This window comes from Eucyclogobius newberryi, unplaced genomic scaffold, assembly GCF_026437365.1.
Source record: "Eucyclogobius newberryi isolate DKJ021-1_F unplaced genomic scaffold, fEucNew1.0.hap1 SCAF_16, whole genome shotgun sequence".
NCBI lineage: Eukaryota > Metazoa > Chordata > Actinopteri > Gobiiformes > Gobiidae > Eucyclogobius > Eucyclogobius newberryi.
Window position 1 is genome coordinate 22,180,150 of NW_027315790.1, and position 25,598 is coordinate 22,205,747.

Here is a 25,598-nt window from a genome sequence, read left to right on the forward strand (position 1 = left end):
TGTACTATTGGCTTGGGGTTCTGCGGAATTTGGGATCAGGGACTAAACCCATAAATTGTGTGTATTGGACTAACTTATAAACATTTGGATACAGTGTGCAGTTAGAGGATGATTGTGGAGTAAGAACTTAATTTATGTTAGTTTTGGGCTAATTTAAGCCGCCTCACAGCTGGGATGTGTGTTGTTGGAGCTGTGCTCACGCCATGGCCATGTGTAAGCACTATATGTCTTTATTAGCTATAGTATAGTTATCAGCCTTATGTATATAACTTATATAGAAATCAAAAAGGGCATACATTAAATAAAAAAATTAAATCTACTGTAGGATAAAAATAGGCTTACTGTGTACACAAAAGAGAACAGTGCTGTGAATGAGGAATTAGGAAGTGTTCATGAGTCCAACATGGCCGTGGTGGCCAAAGTGAATAACGTCGCCGTCAGAACATTGAGACCAGCCCCTAAACGTTTAAATGTGACTTTACATTTGGAATTACACATTTTGAAAGCTTTATTCTCGTAAATGTAAGTTTGACTCGAAATTATGACCAATACAAAATGTTGACTTTCTCATCATGCCCCGCCAGTCTTTCATTTGGATTGGTCCTTATTTAGTACAACACTGATGAAAAACAGAAACGTTGCAGGCTACTAGAGACAATACGAGCCAGCGCTCTAATCTTTCCTGGCTTTATTATAAATACTTTATACTCTCCAGACCTCTGATTGCCTGCACGCTCCGACAACATAAGCAGCAAATATGACATCATTGGAGGGAACCATATTGCTTAGTGGGCGGGATTTAATTGAACCCTTGTCTATGGCAGCTATGGGAATAAGCTGGAAAGAAGACCAGGACAATGTGGCTGTATGGTAAATGTTTAATTAATTGCTCATTAAAATCGGGTCTGAAAGCCAGGGCCATAATAGACAATACAATAGGCTGCCTACATAAAATGATCCTATGGACAATGCAGGCAAGTTATATCAGTTTAAAAATTCAAACCAAAAAGGAAATAAGACATAAGTAAAAATACTTTTTTATGGTTCTGCAGCATTTATAAAACCGGCTAGTTTAATTTGTTGTAAACATGATTTAGGCAGAGGTGGCAAAAGTACCATTACTTGTCTAAAACATGACTGGTAAAAATCAGCAGAGACTATGAGTTAAATTACAAAAGGTACCATCATAAATGTAATAAAGTAATAAAACAGTACAGTTGATGGGACGGTGTTAAAATTTTATAAAAATAGATTATGGGCTTTATAATAATTGATTTAACTTGCCGTAATTGGTAAAAAGGGTATTCGTTAGAGATAAGGTACTTAGACTTTTTCAAAATGTGCTTGTTTACTCCTGATTCTGAAGATTCAAAGTAAAAGGCACACCTAAACGGGGGGGGGGTCAAAACTTGGCTTAAAAAAAAAAAAAAAAAAAAAAAGAGAAGTAAAAGTCACCAGAAATTTTAATACATTGCCACCTCAGGATTTATGGTTTTGATGCAGGGGATGGAAATGTTTTCAATGAAACACTTATTCCAGTTGAGAGACTTCATGGAAGTAGGCTCCGAGCATCTTTGTCCCTTGAATGTAGTTTATTCTGCAAAAAGACAGTGAATTTGAAGGAGTCATATTAATTCTGGTCCTGACATTTTTGCTCATATGCTTTTACCGATTTAGTTTCTCATTTTGTGAGTGAGCTCCGTCGTCTGAGGATCCGACTGGAAGCAGCATCACGTTCCGGCCAGTTGCTTCTTGGAACGTCAGAGTGACTGGGATACTTCCTCCTTCACGGGTCAGGTCAGGTTCCACTCCAAATACTGATGTACAAAACAAATATCCCTTCAGTTCAAATGTAGGCGACTGAAGTGCATCATCATTATCATTATCATTATTATTATTATAATAAGGTAACACAGGTGGCATGTACTTATACATTGATAATGATCTGAAAGTGGATCAATTGAAGGCCACTTCCATAGTCATGGATTATTAAACAATTAAAAGTAGAAGCTTTAGTTGTAGTCATCTGGACTCAGAAAAAAATAGGACGTTTCGACTCTCATCCAAGAGTCATTGTCAATAAGAATTTAGATCGAGAACTCTGATAGTAATACTGTTCTGTGGTAAGACCCGCCCATTGGGCGGAGCCTTCCTGAAGTAGAAAGAGTTGTTTGTTTCAACAGAAACAAACAGCAAGGAACGCCAAATCAAGAAGTTCATTCTTTTGAACAAAAAGAATGCAGGTGAGGTCGAGCTAGACATTAGGACTGAGACAGACAAATTAGCGACCAGCAAAAACAATTGGATTAAGAACCTATCAGATCGTGTTCTGACACAGGCAGAAGAGGTGCTCTCTAAAGGGCTCAACTTTTCTGTCACCTCTAAACACATCCCTACAGAGGACTACATCACAGCCACTGAAAAGGCAATTAGGAACAACAAAATGACTGAATCGGAGGCTTCAGACCTGAGGTTACGTGTCACAGCGACTCTGAAGAGTGCCAAACCACCTCCTTCAAATATCACATCTGAAGAGAGAAAAGCACTTTCAGCACTAGAAAAAGATCATAGCATCAACATCCTCCCAGCAGACAAGGGACGTTGCGCTGTTATTCTCAACGCAGCTGATTACGAAGCCCAAGTCCACACCCTCCTCGAGGACACGACCACATACGAACGCTTGAAGAGATCCGACCAGTGGCTACAAGAAGAAAGTGAGAGACTGTTTAAAGTCTGGAAAAAGAGGAAGCGATAGACCGGCCTCTGTATTACAGACTGTATCCTGGTGAAGCCATGTCCTGCATTTATGGCCTTCCAAAAATACACAAAAAGGATGTTCCACTCAGACCCATAGTGTGCAGCACAGATTCTATCACTTACAATGTGGCCAAGCATTTAACAACTATATTGGCTCCACTTGTGGGGACTTCGGAACATGTGGAAAACACGCACAACTTTGTGGATAAAGTGAAACATCTCCAACTGGACCCAGATGACCTCATGGTTTCATATGATGTTGTGTCCCTGTTCACCTGCATACCGACCACTGATGCAGTAGCAGCAGTGAGGATCAGACTGCAGGAAGACACCACCCTACAGGAAAGGACCAAACTGACACCTGAACACATACGCAAACTGGACATCTTTCTGAACACCACTTACTTTCAATTCCGGGGACAATTTTACAGACAGATTCATGGCTGTGCCATGGGCTCGCCCGTCTCTCCCATAGTGGCCAACCTGTACATGGAGCACTTTAAGGCACTGGCCTCATTCTCAGGCATAATCCCAAAACTGTGGCTTCGCTATGTCGATGATACTTTTGTAACAATCAAGAAACAAGAGCTGGAAACCTTCTCGGATCACATCAATGCTGTGGACCCACATATCAGGTTTACAAGAGAAGACGCTAAGGAGAATCGCTTGGCCTTTCTTGATTGTTCCACGATCAGAGGAGAGGACGGGAAACTCCAAATAGAAGTATACAGGAAACCTACACAGACGGACCAGTATCTGCTCTTTGGTTCCAACCACCCACTGCAGCACAAGCTGGGTGTGATCAGAACCTTACAACACAGAGCTCAAGGTGTGCCCACCAGCTCAGAGGGCAAGAAGATGAAAAGCATGTCCGAAATGCCCTCTCAGCCTGTGGTTACCCCGCTTGGGCTCTCAACAGAGTGAAGAGAACGAAGAAGCAGGACAAAAAGGGAAACTGAACAGAGAAGGAAGGGTGTTTCTATCCCTTATGTGTCTGGCCTGTCGGAAAAACTGCAGAGAATTTTTAGACAACACGAAGTCCCCGTTTATTTTAAACCAGGAAACACTTTAAGACAAAAACTGGTTCATCCAAAGGACAAGTTGCCGACTCAAAAACAGAGCAATGTAGTTTATTCGATCCAATGCAGTGAAGAAAGCTGTAAAGAACGTTACATAGGTGAGACGAAACAGCCTCTACACAAGAGGCTTTATCAGCACAGAAGAAATACAAGTTCAGGACCTCAGAGTGCCGTGCATCTCCATCTTGAAGCCTATAATCACTTGTTTGAAGATGGTGAGGTGAAGGTTTTAAGCAGGGAGAAAAGATGGTTTGAAAGAGGAGTCAAGGAAGCCATTTTTGTTAAAAAAAAGAAAGACCTTCTTTAAACAGAAATGGAGGGTTAAGATTCAATCTTCCTGGTATCTATAATGGTATACTGAACCCCTGGAAAGGTAGAGGACCAGGACATTTAGATGCTAATCAGGTACTCGGGGTGGTTGAGCCAGGGTCTCACAAAGACAGAGGATTCTAATAGCCCATTAAAATTCTGAATAGGCTAGCTCGGTAGATACAAGGGGGGAGTTTCTGTTGAAACAAACAACTCTTTCTACTTCAGGAAGGCTCCGCCCAATGGGCGGGTCTTACCACAGAACAGTATTAATATCGGAGTTCTCGATCTAAATTCTTTTGACAATGACTCTTGGATGAGAGTCGAAACGTCTATTTTTTCTAACCGAGTCCAGATGACTACAACTAAAGCTTTTTCTACTATGGAACACGCCTGGACGAATGAGGGATTACACCGACATTTAATTAAAAGCTTAATCATTTGATTTGAAAAGTTGGAGGAAAAAAAACTTCACTTTTATTTTGACCTGGCACGTTTAACTGAATCATTGCAAACCAAAAGTTTTTGGTCTGTTGCAGAACATCTTTACAAAAACATGTTTACTCTCAAATGCAATAATGTCATATTCATTCGCATTCAACTGCTGTAAAAGTGTTTACTTTTTGCCACTATTATTTATTTACTTATTACTTCTTTTCATCTTTTTTTCCCTTTTCATTTAAGAATATGAGGTTCGGTCTAAAAGTTTTTTTTTTTTTAAGTTTTTTTTAAAGCTTTCTACAAGTTATCTGTTCTTCTACTTCTGTACCTACTTGCATAGCAAGACCGAAATTTCCCCAATGTGTGGACAAATAAAGGCCATCTTATCTTAAATACTATGCATGTACCCGTCTTCATGGCCTTGCGTCCGGCCATGTAGTGTGGATGGTTGAAGTCAGACACCCAAGCCTTGGCTCCATGGCCCATGTAAACCTTCATCTTATTGGGAGTTCCCCGTTCTGCAAACTGCTTCTCCAGATGGCTGATCACCTACAGAATAAATAAGGATTACAATTCAAGTTATAAAGAGACATATCCTATATGACTTTGTAAATAGAAATGGTACATTTTTCTTTTTACCAGTAAGAGCTGTATATTACCTGTCCCCTCTCCCAACTAAACAATTTTAGTCTCATATTCACCTGTTTCTCAACAACTTTGGGGTCCATGTCTGGGACAAGGCGGATGGAGAATTTGCCAATAACTTTTCGCGGGATGACAGTTTTAGCCCCCGTTTCGGCAAAAGCACCTTCAATGCCATGCAGTGACAGGGATGGGTACCTCCAGCGGTGCATGAGGATTTGCTCCTATACAAAAAAACAATAATCAAATGGCTGTGATAAAGTTTTTACATTTTACAATCATAGTTTATGGTACTTGCTTTTGAGTCATGCAGGAGCTTACAGACGCCAACATCTTTGCAGTATTCATCCAGGTCAAACTCTATTTTCTCATAGAGCTCTCTCTCCTCATCCGTTAATGGCGCCACGTCATCATTCATTCCAGGAATCAAGATCTTTCCTTTATCAACAAGGGAGCCTATACAATTGATACAAGAGCATTGTTAAATATTGTCTTAATTTACTGTCATTGCTAGATCCCTGTGTATTTACCCATAAGCGCGATAAGATCTGTCATGGCTTCGTGAACAGAGCCACCAAACACACCTGAGTGCAGGTCCTTCTCACTGCACTCAACCTATAAAACAATAGTTTATTGTGGGAACTTGATTTAAACACAGGGAAGGCCTCCTGCTGCCAAAAACCGGTTCCTCCACATACACATAAACCCCTAATTATTCTCAAAACTGTAAATGCTTGGAGTCCTTGAGTAATGACTAGCCACAGCTCCAACTCCGGTTATGGTTCCCCCATGCCGATAATACAAACACAGGCTAATTTGGCAATGTTTTCTATATCGCTTCTTTTCCATGCACGGCATGTGTTACGGCATGCATTTCTGTTTTTTTTTAGGGCAAAGTTTGTGGCAGAATGAATCAAGTAAAACAAGATCACCTTCTCCTGAGGAGTCTCCGCAGAGTTTCTCATACAACGCAATAGGTTGGGTATTAGAAGAAGTCTGTTGCCAAAAAAAAACTTTACATGACCCAACAAATCTGTGTCTTAAAATATTGAGTAAATGTTCAATTCAATTATGAAGTTAGTCATTAATTCCAGAACATTGCACATAGTTTTGAGCCGTCAAAAACTAACCTGATCTCAACACTCACTAAACCCCAGCGCTCACAGCCAATTGTGGGCCAGTGTGAGTCTCTGCTTAGTCCAAATGAACAAACTAAGGGAGCCCATGGCCACTTCTTATTGTACTTTTAACCCATATGAGCGACATACACAATCTTTTAGTCAATATGAAGGATATACCTCAAGAAAGAAATAGCAGATTCCTCTCAGGCCATAAGTGATGCACGGTTTGGTCTTGCCCAGCCAGTAGTTGTCTGAGATGCACACATAGTCGACATCTTTGAGGAACGTGTCTTTTCGTGAAAACACAAGCTCATCCAGACCTTCTGACCCAGACTCCTCCATGCCCTCAAAGCAGAATTTGATGTTGATGGGAAGCTCCTGCAACACAAACAGTAAATCAGACATCTAAAGAAATATAGAACATAGTAAAAATACAAATGGAGATTGACATTACACATTTGATAAACTGCTTTTATAATTAACAGATTTAGATTCATGAATTGCCCTTAAACATATTGTAATTAATTTGAGGTTAAAACTCAAGAGTTAATATAGTTGCAAGCATAAACTAATTTAGCTCTGACATAACCTTACTAAAAAATGACTTTATAGTAAGAAAAGTGAATCAAGAATTAGAATTTCCCTGTTCCATAGAGAGTGAGTAATACAATTTACATTTTACTTTCTTCATACGAGACTTGCAGGTGATGAACAGGTGACACTTGGTTTAATGATTGATTGTGACAACCACATTACAGTCAAAGACCTTTGATCACTTTACGTGCCAAAAGCCTCGACTTGATCAACAAGCAGCAATCACCCAATCAGGGCTGTACCTTAACACTGACATCTCGAACACAGAAGAGATTAGGGCTGCAGCGATTACTCTAGTAAATAGAGTAATTAGATACAAAAAAAGCTTAGATCATTATTTTAATGCCTCAATGATTCGTTTAATTTACATATTTAATTAAAAACACATGAATTTGTTTTGCGACTAAGTTTCACACGGAGCTTGTTCCCGTGGACCTGCAGCAAGTACAACAGAGACGTATTTTAAACTCACAAGAGTGACTGGGAAGAGCAGTGTTTTGAGCTGTAACTGAAATAATTTTGCAGTATTAGCTCCGTGTGCCGATCATTTTAGTGCCGTTTTGGGGACACTTAGGTGAATATAATTATAAAATGTGTTATTTCAAGCAGAAACTCCATTTGTTTATTACCATGGTGTTTTGATTTAAGATGCCAGCAAAAACAGGTTTGACTGCCATCCATCCATTTACTCGGACACATTGTGCCTTCCTAAAATAAAACGCCACACCTGCTATCAAAACATTAAATCACATCAGAATATCAAGGCTTTAAAGTAAATACTTTACTTGTTTGAGCTTCTGGTGAGCCTCAATGCAGTTAAACCAGGCCAGAACAGGGCCCTTGTCATCTGTGGATCCTCTTCCATAAAGCTTACCTACAAAAAGATACAGTAGATGATAAAAGATCATGTTAGTTTCAGGCATTATGTTTGCATTTATATTGTAGCTTCTCAAATGTACAGCAGTTCAAATATATACAAATTCAGAAAAAACGGTCACAAGTGTAGTGTATTACGTGACAAAACCAGGAGCTGACAAAATACTGAAAGAGGATGCGAGTCTGTCAGCTGACTCACAGAATACATGACAAAGCTTAAGATTTGTTACAGCTGCAACAAATTGTGCCCTCAAAGTCTCCAAAGGCAAAACCAAAAGATGTGTTCAGCAATCACAAGTTAACCATGTCAGCTAACAAATAATGGATTCTAAACTCAAATCATTTTAACCTTAATCATAGGGCAATTAATCATTAACTGACATTCGAGATTACATCCAGACTCTTTCTTAAAGCTATGGGTGAGTGGATGGACTTTGGAAATCTGCAGCTAATGAGGATATTAGAAAATAACCAAGAATTACAATTAAAACATTACAAATTGGGTTCAGACTTATGCCTGGATGTAACGGGGTGGCACCATAGCAATGAACGACTTAACCAAAAATAAAAGAGCAAATAGTTTTGTTTGTGCCAAGGCAGCTGGCATTTTGATGTGCCAACAACCCACAGTGTCATTCCAAAACTGCTCTGGGGCATTTAGTGCATAAGTGAAAGTATAATTTTTTTTACCATCTTTCTCCACCAAAGTAAAAGGCTCCGTGTCCCAACCGTCCTCCAGAGCAGCTGGTTGGACGTCCAGGTGACCATAGATGCACACAGTCTTTTTGCCTGGGTCAGATCCCAACTGTCCCAGCACAATGGGGGGCAGTGGGATTTCTTCTCCGGAGGGTAGCTGTCTCCAAAAAGTACAATTAGTATCAATGTATGGCAGTAGCAGTGATGAAGTAACATTTTTACATACTGTTTGTTTTCCAATGTCCACCAGCTCCACAGTGCCCCCCAATTTCTCAATGTCCTTTGCAGCCATTTCCATCATTTTCTTGATCTCACCGCGCTTCTCTGGCCAAGCCGAGACACTCTGGACCGCCACCCAGTCTGCAAGACGCTGGGAACAAAAATAAATAGTGATACAGTATAGATATTGTAGGCTGCTGTATTGATTATTGCCAGGAGTATTGGATGGCATATTTTACCAACTTATTTTGTGACCTTAAATGCAATACATTTGATGTCATTTACTGTTTGGATGATTAAAATGGGTGTATTTGATAGTTTGTGCAAGAAGTGGTGGTTGAGCAAATAAATACCATTGTTGAAATGCATTTAGCGCTTAAAACTAGCGATCATATACAATTTATTGATCGCATGCATTAGAAAATCATACTGTATCATAGGGACCCTATTCTAAGCTCTAGACAAGATTATACATGTAGAAAGGTAAAAGTTGAACAGAAAGCCTTCTATACACAAGGCAGCTGTGCAGCAAGATAACGTTAAGACATCCGGTTCCCGGACAGATACAGCCCTACTTGGTTTCCAAGCAGTTTCTCTCCTCAAATTAAATGGAAAAAGTAGCTTGTAGAGTCACCAATTTACCTTCACATACAGATCTTGGTTCTCGTCCACGTATTTGAAAAGTGCAGAGAGGTGAGCCATGTTTGCAGGAGTTGAGGTTGACCCAGGCAGAAGAAATCTAGTGCGCAGAGACAAGCCGTTTCCTCAACTCGTGCCTTCTTATATGGGACAAACCACGCCTCTGGTAAACCTGCTGACAAATTACAAGAGCAATACGTGTAGCTGTTAGTCTAGATAATCACGAAAAGCTGATCTAGAAAGTAAGAGATGATCCATTCCACCAAAATCCTTGCAGGGACAGACGTGGTAAAATGCTAGTTCACAAGTTAGCTTTGTGCTACACGCAGAGTACCCACGTTAGAGAACCATGATGTGAAAACCAAGAAACAAAGTGGAATCCAATAAAACTAAGAACGACGCAGAATGGACAATTTAAACTTACAATTTCTAGTCTAGTGTGAAGACTATTTACCTGACGTACTTCCGGTAATCTTTGACAGGAGAAATCCGCTGAGAATAATGTGCACCGTTTTATTAGTGTATTAACTCAAGTGTAATTTGCAGCACATTGATCCAAGCCGCATAAACAATGGTCACTTCATGGGTGACTTGAGCTTTGTTGACGTGGCGCAAGGGATTGTGGGAATGACGCTCATGAATATTGATTCGTTTTTTTTAAATTAAGTCTTTTGCCTTTACTAGAATTTAAGCAGATGGCATGTTCTTATATAGCAGTCATTCGTTAAAAATATTTACTACACACATCTGCCATAATGATCTACAAGCTGTATTTATACTATGACCTGAACCTTTAGACCTTCCTGTTAATAAACTTAAACTATCCAATTTATTTTTATTAACTTTCTTCACCCATTTAAATTTTTACCGTTTGTAACCAGTGATAAACCACCACCACTTGTCTATCTTCCAGCATCAGATGTTTTTACTATGTCATTTTATACACCCATCCATATAAAATGAAAAGACAGACCTTCTATAATTTACAAAGTCAACCACCAAGCATAGTCTGGCATAAAACCGTTTATTACAAAAAGATCCTTCACTATTAAGGCGCCTGTAGAAATGGAAACATGAGAACATTAGTATACCACAGTAAATTTGTTTTGTCATTTATCCAGTTAAAAAACTCACCACTCCATCAAAACAGCGTTCTTGGCACATTTTCTCATTTGGAAAGCAGACTTCTGTCGAGCACATGAAGTAGATCTGCAAATCATTTTCAAAACAAAAATAAGTGCAAATGAAACAGATGCAAGCATTTTCAAAACATCGTTGCTTACTTCTTCATCCAGATAAGTGTTTGTATTTTGTTCCATGAATTGAAAAGCCTTGACCACAAACCGCCTCTCATTCTTTGGTTGGCCAAAGTCACCATTTATGAGGACGGCTGAGTGTGGGTCAAACGGGTTGGCACACCTGGGAGGGGAGAGGGGGAAAAAATAAAAAAAGATTCAGACCAAAAAGCCCATCATTAGAAATGAGCTTGGGGCATCACTTACCCTTCATGAACAAGAACTAAAGCATTGGAGGCAGAACGAGGATATGCTATACAATAGTTGACCAGAAGGACCGCTTTTGGAGTGGGCGACAGCAAGAGCAGCTGGAGATAAACGGTTCTCCCGAGCAGGAACCGCAGTGGCTGATGGTATGTGGGGTAGAAGGAGGAGTAGGTATCATCTGAAAAACAAGACTAGTTAAACATTTAATTTCATTGCCTGATCAGTGAAATGTGGGAGCAGAACAGAGTTCTAAACAAATTAAAATTGCGTTATGATACATTTTTACAACATGGAAAACCCTATTAACCTTTTGCAAGTTTCAGTTCTACCCCATAAAGTCCATCAGAGTAGAGTACAGAGGGCACCATGGAGCTGGGGGTCTTCACCATGTAGCCAGTGCTGGCCAAAGATGTTTTATCAGAGGAGCTGTAGCGGCACTCAATCAGGAAACTAAAACCAAAGAGAGATCATTTGAAAAGTGTTAGTGTCTTTTAGTCAGCATTGCAATCAGTAATCAAATAGCAAACAATTTTTTTTTTAAATCTTACCGCAGTTGAGAACTCCTTGAAATCGCACCATATTTTAGGTTGAGAGTCTCAACAGCCGTTTGCACTTCAGCAAGATAGACCTGAGTCCCACCGACAGTCTACAAGATTTAGAAATAACCAAGCTCAAAAAGGTGGCAAGTGAAATGGTTACACAAACAGAACGTAAAAATGCATGTGTGAACATTTTAACAAGAGGTTAAGAGAACTACAATTTCAAACTTACAAACCCACGAGTGCCACATTCGTCCATTTTAAACTTGAAGACTGCGACAGTATCAGTGAGGATGAGCGGTTCACAGGTGGTGCCAGGGATAACCAGGCTGGCAGTGTCCAGAGGGATGGAGGCAGAGTCGTGGTAGATTGCAAACACAAAGTAGTGGTCGTTTGTGCACTCTGAGGGAAAGCAACAAAAGATCATTTTTAGCACATGGGTAGTCAATTTTGATCACATAGTTGCATAAAAATATGGTATATCATATTCATAGATCTTTATTTGACCAGGATAGTCTCACATGGAGGTGCAATCTCCACACAAGGATTACGCTAGTCTTCACAAAATTATTTTTACAATTCAAGAAGTTTAACCCTCCAACGAGTAACATTTTTAAATCCAAATAGCAGTGTCAGAATAAATTTGTACCATCCATTGGGTAAAAGCAGGACGATGACACCATATCCCAACAGCAACCCATGGATTGACATGACGTCATAGTAGTAGAGCTAGATCCACAAGACAAACGCTCCAAAGTGGGAACAGCACAATCTGAAACATGGCAAGTCAAAAAAAACATTATACATGCCCATCATTAGCCAAATAAATACAGTGCAAGTCAAAAATCTTAAACACTAGCTCCATACTACAATAAGCAAAGCCCCTTCTACAAAACAATAAAGTTCTAGAATTTTGACAACCCATTAGCTTCATGGTCTGGCAAAACTACATTGCATACATGTCAAAGTGAATATTTGCGACTAAATTCTGTCATTTATGATTAGGGATGCATTTCTAGGGATGTAGTAAAGGTCAAAGTTTAATAAAACCTACTTCCAGGCGGCTGTACTGGAGGAAGACCGATTGGCGAAAGTCGTTGTAGCGGTAGAAACTCTGGATCAAAGCTTTTTGACGGTAGAAAGACTCGATCCTGGGGAGATTCTGCAGAGGGAGTTTCTAGTGTGGTGAATGGGCATACCAGGGAGGGTTGGACAGGAGGAACTACAGCTCGAGGAGACGGTCCACTTGGAACGGGTCGAGGACAAGTTGCAGTTCGGACTTGAGACCCTTCAGCCAAAAGCAACTGTACACTGAAGTCCAAATGCTTAAGTAAAAAACACATGTTAGGCACAGACTGTAGCTGTTGAAGTAATATTACTGAATTCCAGCTGGTGTGTTAAATGTGGGCATTAGTGTGTATAGCAAATGGGTAGAATAAAGCAAACATAGCTAATGGAAGACTCATGTACCATTGTTCATTTTGCTTCTGCCAAAAGGAAACTAGAACGGTGTTAAAATTGTTCAGAATAGGGAAATTTAAAAGCTTCAGCTCAAATCTTAATAGTTTCTTATAAATCTGAATAGCCACCAGCTATGGGAATTTATTTAATTCCCAAGGTTAGTAAACTTACATCAATTTTGACAAAACACCCAGTAAAAGGCACGGTCAAGGTCCCTTGTTCCCGGTTCACAAGGTAACCACAAGTCTTTGCAGCCTCTTGAAGACTCAACAAGTTCTTCAAACCTGGAAGAAAATAGATCAGTTTATTATAATATACACATGCACACAGCTAATGCTCTTCACTTACCAATAACTTTAACATTGTCCACTTCTTTTTTAGCAATGGAGATTTGAAAAGCATTTTTAGCACAAGTAAAGTCAAATCCAGTAGAGTCCTTTATGTCAGGGCCTGGTGCAGCAGTTGTCGTTTCAGGTTCATAAAGTTCTGATTTTAATCCTTTGTCATAAAACGAATAGTCATCATAATCGGCATCATCATAGTCGTCCTCATGTGCTTCAAATTTAATGGGAAGTTTTTCATGGGGCTTAACTAAAAAAAGAGAACACACACATTAGTATATTATACATCAAATATAGGGCCTTTTCTATCAGAATCTCATCTGTTGGAAGTTGAGGGACAGGGCACAGTGAACACAAACCGAACAGGAGAGATGCATTGTACCAGGTTTCAGCTCAAGTGCCATTTTCCACCTGTGGTTTCAGGACAGGCTGATGTTAGTAAGTCCCACTGAGATGCAACAGCTCTTTCAGGGAATGAGCCAAGTAAAAGGTTTAGTGGAAGGGGAAACTTGCCAGACACAGGCAGAACATGCAAACGCACAGAAACTATCCCATATTGCTGTGAAGCTACCATGCCACCAATGAATAAACTTGTGCATGTAGGTCTAATCATTTACAACTACCAGTACTAGACCAAAAATCAGACAAGTAAAAAAGGTTCCATCAGGCAATTATCACAAATTGTTAATCTACACGAAGAGCCTGCCAGCAAAGTTGTATTTGAAAATTCTTTACCAGGGTGAAGGGAGTACCGTCCATCCAAAATGTTCTTTAACTGGGAGTCAGAGAGCTCAGTCCATCCCTGGACCAACCCCACCAGCAGTAGAGTCCAGGTAAGGCGGCCCACACACTCGACCCTGTTTGGACCCATGGAGACAGAGGAGAACCTGCTGCTGCTCAGCAACCAAGGCGCAGAACCACATATAAGTACCTTTGGCCTAATAAGTCGCACCTGGAGATGCCAATCAGTGCCCAGCTTTCGGACAAGACGGAAAAAACATAAATGTCAATGATATTTGATTTTATATGTAACTTTTCATCCACCTTTTACATTTCAATAAGTTTATATTTTGCTCATTTTGAAAATATTTAGCTGTCAATATAGTGGGTTTCAGGGTCCTCCTCCATATACTCTTTTCACACTAAGCATCACCCTGGTGCCACCCTTGGATCTATTGCTATCACCAGATCTAAACCAGGACAATTCTAGGTCTAAACTATCGCTTAAAGAAGTCTAAAATAGGACTACACAATTGTTTAACTGTTTCCAAACAAAGACAACTCCAAAAGAGGACAAACGTGCAGCATTAATTTAGACTTGAATACTTTATCTTGAGCAAGTATTTGAAACTCAGAGGGATCATCGTACCAACAGAATACTCATGAAAAAGTGAATCTATATTATTAGCCTCTTTACATTATTTACAGCTGATTTTCCCATAAATGCGTGATGAAGCTACTTTTGTGCCTCGTGAACAACTGTGTGGGCTGTGTGTGAAGTTGAGTCTTGCCCTTTTTGTTGTCTGCTTTACTCTGATTTTAACTTGTAACAAGCTATGCACAGGAAAACCAGACTTCATTTTCTTTTCTTTTTGTAAATATATGGGGAGCATTTACTGGGAGATTGTAGCTTGAGCATCTGTTGTGTCTTGACCACTAAATTTAAAATTTAGAGACTTATATAAAAGATTATAAAAAGGTCCAGGTATTTAGTCTTATATGTTGTGTGTTTGGGGTGAAACCCCAATTCTTCTTAGAATTATTGATTTGGCTGAATTAAGTGGGTACTAGCTCAAGTTCCCTTTTATCAGGTGAACAAATTTAAGAAATATAAAAAGGAACACTGTAATTTCTAAATCTTATTACTGATGTGGAACCAGTCATTCACACTTCAATTCAGTTTAGATTATAAACTATAGACAGACAGACTTCGAACGTTTTACAAACATCATCTTGAAGCCTAGATGCACTGTAATCACTTCGGTCTTTAATTACCAATAAATGTAAATTAAATAGAATACATCTATCAGTTTCTTCCACACTGAAATTAACCACAGAGACGCATGACAAAGCAACAAAGGGCTTTATTGTAGGTTAAAACAAACCTCAAACAAAAGTTTTTTAAACCACATTTAAATTAACAAATTATTCAATAGCCCAATTGTTCAGGAAGCACAAATGTGTTTTCAGTCAACTAAGGTTCAGTTTAAGTCAAATAAAAGTAATTAATACATTCAGTCTAGTGAGGGGGTAATCACTTGTAGGCGTTTGCTTTGTGTTTGGGAAGAAAGTTGAAGTTTTTGGGAACAGGTCCAAGCAGCATTTCACTGCAAAATAATCACAAAATAGTTGTTAGAATGATTAGTTTCAAGTGATCAGTGGGTGATTTTGTCGTTTTCTTCTTACCTGATCCTGACCCAGTCTCCAACATTCTGACTTGCCATCAGTGACTCAAGATAGTCCCGTCCTATGTAATACGGAGGTCGCTCATTGATCTTCTGAGGCACTCGCTCCAAAACACCAACAGGAATATATCTAAAAAATAAATTTACAATTTGGTCCACAATAAAAAAAAAAACTGGTATATTGCTGTAAAAAAACAAAGAAAAAAACAACAACCTAGGAATAATATTATTTAATTGAATTTAAATTGATTATGGTAACAGACTTTTCCATATCTCAAAAACAAAAACACAATGGAAATACTACCTGCACATAAAGGAGAGCCATTCTAACATAAAGGTGCGCGCCTTCTCCACTCCTCGTGTGTCCGAGCCCCAGTGCTCCAGGCCGAAGTTAGAGAAGTCCCTGAGGATGTCCAAGCGCTCGCCGGACGAAATATCCCAATGTCGGTTCTCCTTAATCTCAGTGAAGATCCATGGTTTAATCAGAGCTCCCCTATAGTCAAACATTTTATTTTTTTATTGTGATAAACAGTACAGCTGGAATGACAACTTATTCAAACGACAAACAATATTTCAATTACAAACCTTGCAATCATGATACCAGAAACACCAGTCTCTCTTGCTTTCATGGCATCTTCATAGGATAAAATGTCTCCATTACCTACAATATAACAACATTCAATCATATTGTGTACCAGTTTATTCATTATAGTAAAAAAAATTACATTTTGGCACTTGGTACTAATTTTACCGACATTCTACACAATCTAACAATTGAATTTAAACTAAAGAAAATATACAGGGATCAGACGGAAGAAAATGTCTAGAGTTGTATTAAAACTGCGTCCGACATGTTTTAACGGATTTCTGTTGGATTTACATATTATTATCTGATCATTTCTGACACGCTCCAAAACATATTAATATAATTTTTTGTCAATATCGTCCACCCCTACCTACAATTGCACAATAGTTCAGTTCATTTGTGCAATCAAAATATTTTCTTCAAATATTGTTCAGATTAACAGGCATACCATAAAGGGGTACAGGGCTTGCCAACTCCGCACAGCTGCTGATGTAGTCCCAATCAGCAGACTTTGTGTAGCGCTGTTCTCTGGATCGACCATGTAGCTATGAGGATATAGGTAGCATTGGATTATTTCTTCAACTTTAAGTGATGACATAATGTCAAGACAAGAATGTTTCATCACTAAACCTTACTGTGATCATAGAGACATCCCATTGCTTGAATTCCGGGATGAGTTTGTGAGCAATGTTGCACTTCTCCTGAACACCGGTTCTTATCTTCACTGTTAGGGGGACATCTAGGACCTTTCAAAGAGGCACAGAAAATACTTAACACACTTGAATTGAAATGACATTTTGAAATAGTTGACATAAAATAATACTACTCACAGAGTTCATTCCCCTGATTATCTGTTCAAATTTCCGGGTCCGTGTCATCAGACCACAGCCGCCACCCTGGCAAGATGAGCAGACAATAGATTAACATTTTGAAAATCAAGTGAGACATTTATTTAATTATTTAATTAAGATTAAAAGTACCTTCTTGTAAACAAGATCAATGGGGCATCCAGAATTTATATCCACAAAGTCGACCTCTATGTTGTTGTTTATGAGCTCGGCACATCTCGACATTGTGTCTGGGAAACAACCCTCCAACTAAAGGGAAATATATACGTTTGATAATTATTTTAAAACTATAAAAAAATTATATTGGAGAAAAAAACTCACCTGAACCCCAAAAACATCTTCACTTTCATGCCTCTTTAGCAGAGCCCACTCAGACTGCTGTCCCTGCAGCAAGTTTGTGCACATGGCCATCTCACCACACGTGATGTCAGCTCCAAAACGCTTACAAACACGCCTAAAAGGCAAATTTCCACACTAAAGAAAGAATGAAAAGCAATTATATTTACCCAAATGTGGTCAGACGAAATAGCAGAAGCCAGGGATACATACAGTTGTTAGTGGTGCCAGGTAGAGTTTGTCCTTAAAGTCCACCTTAAAACATATTTCCAAAGCTTACTTTGCTGGACAATCATACGCAGACTGCTCAAATCATAATGCAGTCAAAGTTTTACCTGCTTTTTTTCACATGGTCTTAGTTTGATAATGTCTGCATCTGTTAATGGGCCAACAGTCTTCACTTCAGTCTTTTTCTCTGTGTTCACCTGGATTAAAAAAAAAAAAAAAAAGCATCTTAGTAGTGGAATAAAACTAATAAATTAAATATTTCACCAAGACCTACTTGCGTTTCTGGCTCTGTGGATGCTTGTTGAACCTCTTCGACTTTATCTGCAGATGCATTTTTAGCACCTGTGGAAAAAAGAAAAATGTAATGTGACTGTAAAATCACACTGTAAAATGTAATAATAATAATAATAATAATAATAATAACTTTTATTTATATAGCGCTTTTCAGTGACCCAAAGACGCTGAACATAATAAAAAAGGGGGGGGTATTTAGAGACAGGGGGGACAACACGTACAGAACACATTAATATACAGATAAAATGAACAAGACAGAAGAAGTAGAGAGAAAAAGATGGGGATGTAACAGGGGGTAGAAGTGTAGGCAATGGGGTAGAGGAGGCTAGGGGTAGGGGAGGTCATAGGCTTGGGTGAAGAGGTATGTTTTTAGGCGGGATTTGAATGTTGTGAGTGAGGGAGAGTGGCGGACAGGTTGGGGGAGGGAGTTCCAGAGTCGGGGTGCTGTTCGGGAGAATGCTCTGTCGCCAAAAGTTTTGAGTCGGGATGTTGGTGCAGTCAGGGTGAGAGAGGAGGAGGATCGGAGAGCTCGGGTGGGGCGGTGGGGGATGAGGAGGTCAGACAGGTGTAATGCAATAGGTTAATTGCTTTTAAAAATGACAGAAAAACAATATACAAGCCAAAACAGAAAACATATAAGTGGTGCTGTGAAAAAAAAAAACTTAACCATTTTCTTGTTGTTCCCTCTTCTCTTTTTGTTTTGCCAGGGCTTGAAGAAATTCGTCTGACTTAGGGAATTTCACTGAGCGCTTCCTGAGACTAATTTGAAGATCTTTGCTCAAACTATTCTTCACAACATTTCTTCCCTCAAATTCTTTCACAAGATCCATTTTTTCCATCGTTTTGAAGTCCGGTGTTGTGTGTGCCATGGCATAGCGGCAAGAGACGGTGTAAGGGCACTTTCCAAAGGTGTCATAGAGGTAACACTTGTCGCCAATATCAGCAGGTTTGGTCTTCATGTACTCTCCAATGTCATGGTAGAAATTGCATTTTTCCCCAAAATGGCATTGTTTGTCATCCTTCACATAGATGGACAAGAAATAATTGATATACCGTTACTACTTAATGAGGCAACAATCATAAAACAAGCATTGCATAATTGACTGAACGTTTATACCTTAAGGACTGACATACAGAGACGTTTTTCATCATACGCAGTAGGCTTTGTGTGAGGTCTTGACTTGTTCTGTCCACGCCACTGTTTTTTGTCTGGTTTCTCACTTTTATTATGATCTGTATCTAACTTGAGCTTCTTAGATTCAGGTTCCTCCACAGGCGCCGCCTCCTTTGCATCTTCATTGCCACCTTTTGCTCCATTTGTTTTCCAGTTTGAGTCAACAAATTCATGAAAGGCATCTTTAGTGGTTCGAAATCTAGAGGGAAAAAAGAAGCATTTGATCGATTAAAGAATTTGTATAGTCACATGCTTTTTGAGGGAGAATGTATTAAAAATAAATACTAGTAGGTCGTATTTACATGATTCACAACTTGTATACGATGGTTAGAAGCTCGAGACTAGAGCTCTTAAGCCTTTGACTGGCCATATTGTTTGCTTTATGAACCAGCTGACAGGACACATCTTTTCAGGTTTACTTTGACCCTTGACATGCAGCAGAAACATTTACTACGGACATGAAAAAGTAAAGTGTTCATTGTAAAAATTGACTTAATAAAGTACAAATACCTTCACCTTTTAGTTTAGTACTGTGTTACATTTCACCATTGATAACACCACAGCTAACAATGGCCAGTATTTTGTAACATTTAGATTGCAGTCTTTACTTACTGTGGTTTGATGTTGGCTTCACCTTTCACAGTTGCGTTTGCTGAATTAATAGCAGGCGTTTCCTCTGCAGTTTTTTCTTCCATCTTGGTTAATTTCCTTAGACAGGCACAATACAGTATTTTAGACATGCAAGCAAATGAATGAGAGGAACTGTTAATAGTCCCTTTAGATAATTAAAAACATCTAGAACCAGGTAATAACGTTTATTTGAAGTGCGTAACAAACCAAACCAAAAAAAAATCACTCACCAATGTAGAAGCGACCAGGTACAAATGAAAATCTGTGAAAAACAAATAGCCTCCAAAATGCTAATATGCTAACAGTGTACAAAATTGCTCTGTTTTTACTAGTGGCATCGGATTAAATGTCAGTCGCGTGCTTCGTAAAACAAACTGGCGGTTTAATCTAGCCTATGAATACTGATATAAATACAGGTTTGACACTTTACTGTTGCAGCGCTGACATGAGTTTCTGTGTGCAACACTTAAAAAAGGACGTGAAGATCAAGCGACGCGACTAAAGTTCCGCCATTATTTCTTCGTGGTTTTCTCATTCGCTGCTTTTATGCCAGTTTTATGCCATACTGTGAAATAGGAATGTGAGGAATATGTCTTCCCCGTAAGGAGACAATAAAAGCTGGTCCAATATTGTAGCACTAATATGGAGACAAGAGTAAGGTTTGTTGAAATGCATGTTTTTCAGGGCAATAAAAATATTCAGGAAAAATAAGAAAAAAATGGCTTTATTATAGTAAAATGGGTTTTGTTATCATCTTTAAGCAACAGATATAATTACAGACAGACAATTGGCTTTTATAGAAACGTTTTACTTAATTACAAAGAAGTACTTTGAAATGTGTAATAGAAAAATACAGTGAGAGCAAAATCTCCAAGCAATATGTTCTGGATAGTGTCATTTTTTCATCAGACAATTATCAGTCACTCTTCTGATGGTGGGGCAGAAAGTTTCTCCATCTTTGCCTCAAATCTTTTGCGACTCGAGTCTAAAATGTTGATACCATTTTTCTGAAAGTCATATCCAACACTTTTTAGCTCCTCTATTTTTCCCATAATGTTCTGTGTGCTATAGTCCAATACTTTGGGCTTTTCCGCAATCTGTTGAATCCTTATTCCACCTTTAACAAGAGAGTCCAGTTTTTGGTTCAGAGTGTCGGGTCCAATGTACAACACCATGGGATATTGTATGATTAGTTTCTTGACTTCAGATTTTTTACATCCAAGTGAAAGCATTTTCTGCTGAACATTGGTGAAATTGTTCTTCAGATAGTCATTGGAAAGGTCTAGTATCTCCGCCCCTGAACGTTGAAGCAAAGCTAAGAGTTCATGATCTTTCAGTTTAAGAGATTTTTTCAAATTATCAATATTAGTTTTGACTCTTTTAGTGCTTCTGATTAAAATATAGAGATTTTTGGAGATAACAGTTTTGGCAAATTGTTCTGGGTTATCTCCACCAAGTTCGACACAGATGTCCACCAAAAACTCAACCATTTGTTTGTTGAGTTCTACACTATTGGAAAACGTCCGTGGTGCTGTGGTCAATAGTCTGTGTAGGTCCTTTGAGTTGAGCCCAAGAGAGAATAGAAAATCAATGTTTTTCTTCAGATTGTCATTGTCGCTTGATCTGAAAAATGACTCGGGAGATCTATGCAGAATGCTTACAATTTCCTCATCAGATTTGAAAATATTCCTCCACAACTTCCACCGTTTGTCAAGGTGATCAATCGAACGCGTTATAGCCCGAGGATATCGCGTTATGACACTTGCGATCACTGTACGGCTCGCACCTTTGCCTTGAAGAAACTGCTCCACGCCTTGTTCATTTGTAAAGATTTTACGCAGCACTCCAGGCTGTCGTCTGCGGGCCATCATAACGTCGACGCCCATGAGGTTTAGGTTTTCCAATAAAGATTCATTTTCTGGGTTAGAGACTGGTTTGGGGTCATTGCTTGTTGTGGGAGTGACATTACACAGCCGTCTTGACCAACACTGTGATGTCTTTTGTACCGCTGTGAGGCCAAAACATGCTCGATGAAGAAGAGCTCTGACTCCTGCTGCCATTTTCAATGCAAAGAGACAACATTCGTCACACAAAGATCTGAAAGTTAAAAGGCAAGAGTCAGTTCAACAAGAAACCATCCATAAATGTAGAGGGAGTAAGGTAAGTAAATAAAAGTGCCAAGTAGATAATAATAAATGAAGGCATCTGAACATATAAATAAAAACTAGACAGATTTCTGCCAAGGCACCGATTTAGCAATAAAGATTTTATTTTTTTAACTACCGTTTCTGGAGTAACCTTTTTGCTCTTCTAGCTTAACAGCAAAGAATAAAAACGGTTCTGATCTAGGGGGTTCTGATCTAGGGGTGCACGGTGGCAAAGGCGGTTAGCGCTCTCAAGAGCCTCCCAAGAAGGAGATCATGGGTTCGATTCCCAGACCAGACCAACATCACATGATCTCTCTGGGTGGAGTCTGCATGTTCTCCCCGTGTTACCGTGGGTTCTCTCCGGGTTCCCTGGCTTCCTCCCACCGTCCAAAGACATGCATGTGTTAGGTAAAATTGGTGACTCTAAATTGGCCCTAGTGAATGAATGTGAGCGTGAACTGTCTGTAATGTCTATGTCTCTGTGTTGGCCCTGCGACAAGTTGGCCACTGTCCAGGGTGTACCCCGCCTAAGGCCCGAAGTCACTGGGATAGGCTCCAGTCACCCGCGACCCCGAAAGGGAACAAGCGGTAGAAAATGGATGGATGGATGGTTCTGATCTAAAATAGGATCTATTGAAATAATATAATGTATAGTTGAGTAGGAAACTGAAAGAGTGAACTAAAATATTAAGTTCGTTAATAAAATGTTGTAAAGTATTATTCTTAGCAGTCCTGGAATAAATACATATACTATTTTATTGTAAATACTGTATGCTGTACTATAAAGGCTGTCAAGCCATCACGTTTCCCAATCTTTACATGGAAAGTACCTTCAAGTTTTCCAATCAACGAGTACAGCTTTGAATGACTTAACATTTGTGTTTCAGTTTGTCAATCTTATTTATTTTAGATAAAGTGTTATTTTTAAACGTTAAGAATAACATAACGAAGAAAATACATTTTAAAAACTTACCAGTGAAGGATAACCGTTAGTACAGCTCATGGCACAGATGGTAAGACTCGACAGGGGGACGTTTAACGAGAGCGCACACTTCAAAGTGAAACTTCCACAAAATCTCGCGATATTTGTCCTTGAGCGCATCTGCAGTAACAGTTCTCATTTTAACCACTAGACAGAAGCAGAGAATTGGACTTATGTATGGGTTTCAGGTGAATTTGAGGGTTTTATGCCTACAAATTTGGATTATGGCTAGTGTTGTGCTTAATTATAACAATAAATTTCTATCAGATAATTTAACTAATACAAAACTTTCTAACTTGCGGTAGAAAATGGATGGATGGATGTTTCTAACTTCAAGACACTCAAAGCGCTTTACATCAAGGAACCACAGAAAGCAAATGTGTAAAGTATTTGATAACAAATAATGTATTCTGTAAATTCGGTGATTCATTCTACCACTGGAGCCTGTTTCAGTAACTATGGATCTTAAGCAGGACACACCCACAGATCATAAAATCACACTATTGACAGTAATCTCCAAACAAAGAACACAAATATGACAGGCAACACACATATTTATTTCAAATTACTTTTACCATGACTTTCTATTTTTTTTACCTTGCCAGATGCAAATGTATTGTCTAGTCTATCATTTTAAACCATTACATTAATAATTAAAGCCAAACTCTTTGCATTTGAGAGGACATTTGCCATGTGTTGTGGCTAACAGCAGTGAAAAGCGGAATGACCCAATGCCTTTCAGCTGATGAGGCCCACCACTACCACTCATTAATATTTAAATACAACACAGTGATATTTCATTATGCTCATGAGCTTTCACTCAAACCTCCAGGAAATTTTGTGTTTTGGTCTCAATAGTTTCCCTGATTGTCTGATTATGTTCTCCAAAAGACATGTTACTGCAGCATGTTTACACTTGAGTGTATTATTTTGCATAGTGATGTGATGAGTGGAGCTCTTGAAGTCCCTGAAGCTGATTTTGGTGTTACCCAAGGCCATGATCAATGAGCAAAGGTCACGATTTTAACTGAATGTTAAAATAAATTTTAGGCATGTGCACATGCCTAAAATTAAAGAATGTGAATATTAACAAAGTGTTAAAGAACTAGGAATAAGTTAAAGACAGATTCCCACTTTCTCCTTTTGTGGTGTGAACCAAAGACAAAGGACAATACTGCAAATTGAAATAAGAAATGATTTAATTAGTCATAATTTAACTCACAATAATTTAGTGCCTGTGTGGTTGTTTTGTAACGACAAGTCTTTGGTTTGAAATAAATTACATTAAATTAAATGTACTTTTGTGACACCCAAAATCACAACAGCAGTTGCCTCGGGGAGCAACAGTGAAAAAAAGATTAAACAATCTTCATAGGGACTTGACAATGTCCCAGCATCCCTTGTCCTTGGACAAATGTCCCAAGCTCCCCTGTCCTTAGACCCTCCTTCTCGGCCAGGAAAAACTACAAAACCTCTTTGTGAAAAAGTAGAAACCTGGAGGATTTCCACAGTGAAGGAGAGATCCGACTCCTAGTAGTTCTTCGAGGCAGACGAAGAACCATTCATCTGGAGTAGAGACTCTTTCTCCAGAGAGTCGAGGAGCATCAGGATTCACAGGTCATCGATGTGCTTGTTCCACTGCCGGCTGGGAATTGGGAGAAGAAGAAGGAAAAGCAATGAACAGATTGCATGTGAAATTAAATATTAAATATTGTTTGATAGAATAAGTAGTCAGAAGCAGAGGATAGTGCTCAAGCTGCCATACTTCCTCCAGCATAGTTGCTCTTAGGGCAGCGTAGCTGAAACTGTAGGTTTAAATTTCTGTCACTAACTGGTCCGACCATAAGCGATTTCAAAGAGGAACGTTTTAAGCCTGGTCTTAAATGAAGAGACTGTGTCGGCCTCTTTTACATGGACAGGAGCTGATTTCATAACACAGGAGTTTTGTAGCTGAACGCTTTACCTCCTACTGTGCTTTTAGAGACTCTTGGGACCACCAGAAAGCCAGCATTTTGAGAGTGAAGAGCTCTGTTTGGATGACATGGTACAATAGCATCTTTGAGGTAGGATGGGGCCATGTCATTTATGGCTTTGTAAGTCAAGAGGAGGATTTTAAATTTGATTCTAAACTCAACAGGAGCCAGTGAAGGGACTTGAACGCGTAATGTGCTCTCTTCTTTTAGTTCCTGTGAGTAATCTTGCTACTGCATTTAGAACCAGTTAAAAGCTTTTTATGGAGGTTTTTGGACACGCTGCAAGCAAGGAGTTACAGTCTAATCTGGACGTTACAAATGCATGGATATGTTTTTCAGCATCACTTTTATATTTGTCTGATTTTGGCTATATTTCTGATGTATATGCGCTTTAAATGAGAGCTCCTGGTCAAATAAGACTCCAAGGTTTCTTACAGTGGAACTGAAGGCTATGCGGACATTGTCCATTGTGACTATCTGCTCAGATAAAGCGTCTCGTAGATGTATAGGGCCCAGCACAATGACCTCGGTTTTTTAAGGGTTAAGAAGCCGATAATTAAGTGTCATCCAGGTTTTTATATCTTTCACACAAGCACTAAGTCTGTCTATTTAATTGGTGTCATTGATAAATACATAATTGATGCATACATGATAATGTAACCTAACGGCAGCATATAAAGAGCAAACAGAATTGGGCCGAGTACTGAACCCTGAGGCACATCGCAAGTTATTTTAGAACAAGGTGAGAACACTGTGGAACATAACAACTTTCTAATGAA

General features: G+C 39.1%; 4 protein-coding genes across 4 annotated transcripts; all 4 read right to left on the reverse strand.

The window, feature by feature from the left end:
* Positions 1 to 1,451: 1,451 nt before the first annotated feature.
* On the reverse strand, positions 1,452 to 9,548 carry cndp2 (carnosine dipeptidase 2). Its single transcript, XM_072447936.1, has 11 exons — positions 9,377 to 9,548; positions 8,742 to 8,885; positions 8,510 to 8,672; positions 7,729 to 7,817; positions 6,527 to 6,727; positions 5,759 to 5,843; positions 5,527 to 5,684; positions 5,288 to 5,452; positions 4,994 to 5,135; positions 1,670 to 1,817; positions 1,452 to 1,597 (listed from the first exon to the last, which is right to left on the reverse strand). The coding sequence occupies exons 1-11, from the start codon at positions 9,434 to 9,436 to the stop codon at positions 1,531 to 1,533; spliced, it is 1,422 nt and encodes a 473-aa protein (XP_072304037.1). The 5' UTR covers positions 9,437 to 9,548; the 3' UTR covers positions 1,452 to 1,530.
* Positions 9,549 to 10,421: 873 nt separating this feature from the next.
* On the reverse strand, positions 10,422 to 14,087 carry LOC140361511 (zona pellucida sperm-binding protein 4-like). Its single transcript, XM_072447223.1, has 12 exons — positions 13,952 to 14,087; positions 13,224 to 13,466; positions 13,047 to 13,159; positions 12,469 to 12,739; positions 12,064 to 12,186; positions 11,647 to 11,816; positions 11,424 to 11,521; positions 11,183 to 11,325; positions 10,876 to 11,053; positions 10,657 to 10,792; positions 10,508 to 10,582; positions 10,422 to 10,430 (listed from the first exon to the last, which is right to left on the reverse strand). Exons 1-12 carry the CDS (start codon positions 14,085 to 14,087, stop codon positions 10,422 to 10,424), a joined length of 1,695 nt encoding a protein of 564 aa, XP_072303324.1.
* Positions 14,088 to 15,284: 1,197 nt separating this feature from the next.
* On the reverse strand, positions 15,285 to 19,965 carry dus3l (dihydrouridine synthase 3-like (S. cerevisiae)). Its single transcript, XM_072447937.1, has 16 exons — positions 19,948 to 19,965; positions 19,700 to 19,795; positions 19,031 to 19,286; positions 18,581 to 18,932; positions 17,894 to 17,961; positions 17,727 to 17,816; positions 17,605 to 17,646; positions 17,377 to 17,529; positions 17,188 to 17,304; positions 17,038 to 17,103; positions 16,843 to 16,953; positions 16,656 to 16,752; positions 16,207 to 16,282; positions 15,926 to 16,114; positions 15,623 to 15,751; positions 15,285 to 15,543 (listed from the first exon to the last, which is right to left on the reverse strand). Exons 2-16 carry the CDS (start codon positions 19,780 to 19,782, stop codon positions 15,471 to 15,473), a joined length of 1,902 nt encoding a protein of 633 aa, XP_072304038.1. The 5' UTR covers positions 19,783 to 19,795; positions 19,948 to 19,965; the 3' UTR covers positions 15,285 to 15,470.
* Positions 19,966 to 20,490: 525 nt separating this feature from the next.
* Positions 20,491 to 22,902, reverse strand: LOC140361972 (transcription termination factor 1, mitochondrial). The gene is made up of 2 exons (XM_072447938.1): positions 22,838 to 22,902; positions 20,491 to 21,814 (listed from the first exon to the last, which is right to left on the reverse strand). The coding sequence occupies exon 2, from the start codon at positions 21,775 to 21,777 to the stop codon at positions 20,638 to 20,640; it is 1,140 nt and encodes a 379-aa protein (XP_072304039.1). The 5' UTR covers positions 21,778 to 21,814; positions 22,838 to 22,902; the 3' UTR covers positions 20,491 to 20,637.
* Between the last annotated feature and the right edge of the window lie 2,696 nt (positions 22,903 to 25,598).

What these genes read in the sequence shown, in the direction of transcription:
- cndp2 (XM_072447936.1), bottom strand. Translation starts at nt 9,436, where the DNA reads ATGGCTCACCTCTCTGCACTTTTCAAATACGTGGACGAGAACCAAGAT. An exon ending in TCTGCTATTTCTTTCTTGAG is followed by an intron (nt 5,844 to 6,526) that starts GTATATCCTTCA and finishes ATTGTTTTATAG; the next exon opens with GTTGAGTGCAGTGAGAAGGA. An exon ending in AGATCTTATCGCGCTTATGG is followed by an intron (nt 5,685 to 5,758) that starts GTAAATACACAG and finishes TCAATTGTATAG; the next exon opens with GCTCCCTTGTTGATAAAGGA.
- LOC140361511 (XM_072447223.1), bottom strand. Translation starts at nt 14,087, where the DNA reads ATGGGTCCAAACAGGGTCGAGTGTGTGGGCCGCCTTACCTGGACTCTA. An exon ending in GGTGTTTTGTCAAAATTGAT is followed by an intron (nt 12,740 to 13,046) that starts GTAAGTTTACTA and finishes TTTTTACTTAAG; the next exon opens with CATTTGGACTTCAGTGTACA. An exon ending in TCAAGGAGTTCTCAACTGCG is followed by an intron (nt 11,326 to 11,423) that starts GTAAGATTTAAA and finishes CTTTGGTTTTAG; the next exon opens with TTTCCTGATTGAGTGCCGCT.
- dus3l (XM_072447937.1), bottom strand. Translation starts at nt 19,782, where the DNA reads ATGGAAGAAAAAACTGCAGAGGAAACGCCTGCTATTAATTCAGCAAAC. An exon ending in TAATCAGGGGAATGAACTCT is followed by an intron (nt 16,954 to 17,037) that starts GTGAGTAGTATT and finishes CCTCTTTGAAAG; the next exon opens with GTCCTAGATGTCCCCCTAAC. An exon ending in GGAGACTGGGTCAGGATCAG is followed by an intron (nt 15,544 to 15,622) that starts GTAAGAAGAAAA and finishes ATTATTTTGCAG; the next exon opens with TGAAATGCTGCTTGGACCTG.
- LOC140361972 (XM_072447938.1), bottom strand. Translation starts at nt 21,777, where the DNA reads ATGGCAGCAGGAGTCAGAGCTCTTCTTCATCGAGCATGTTTTGGCCTC.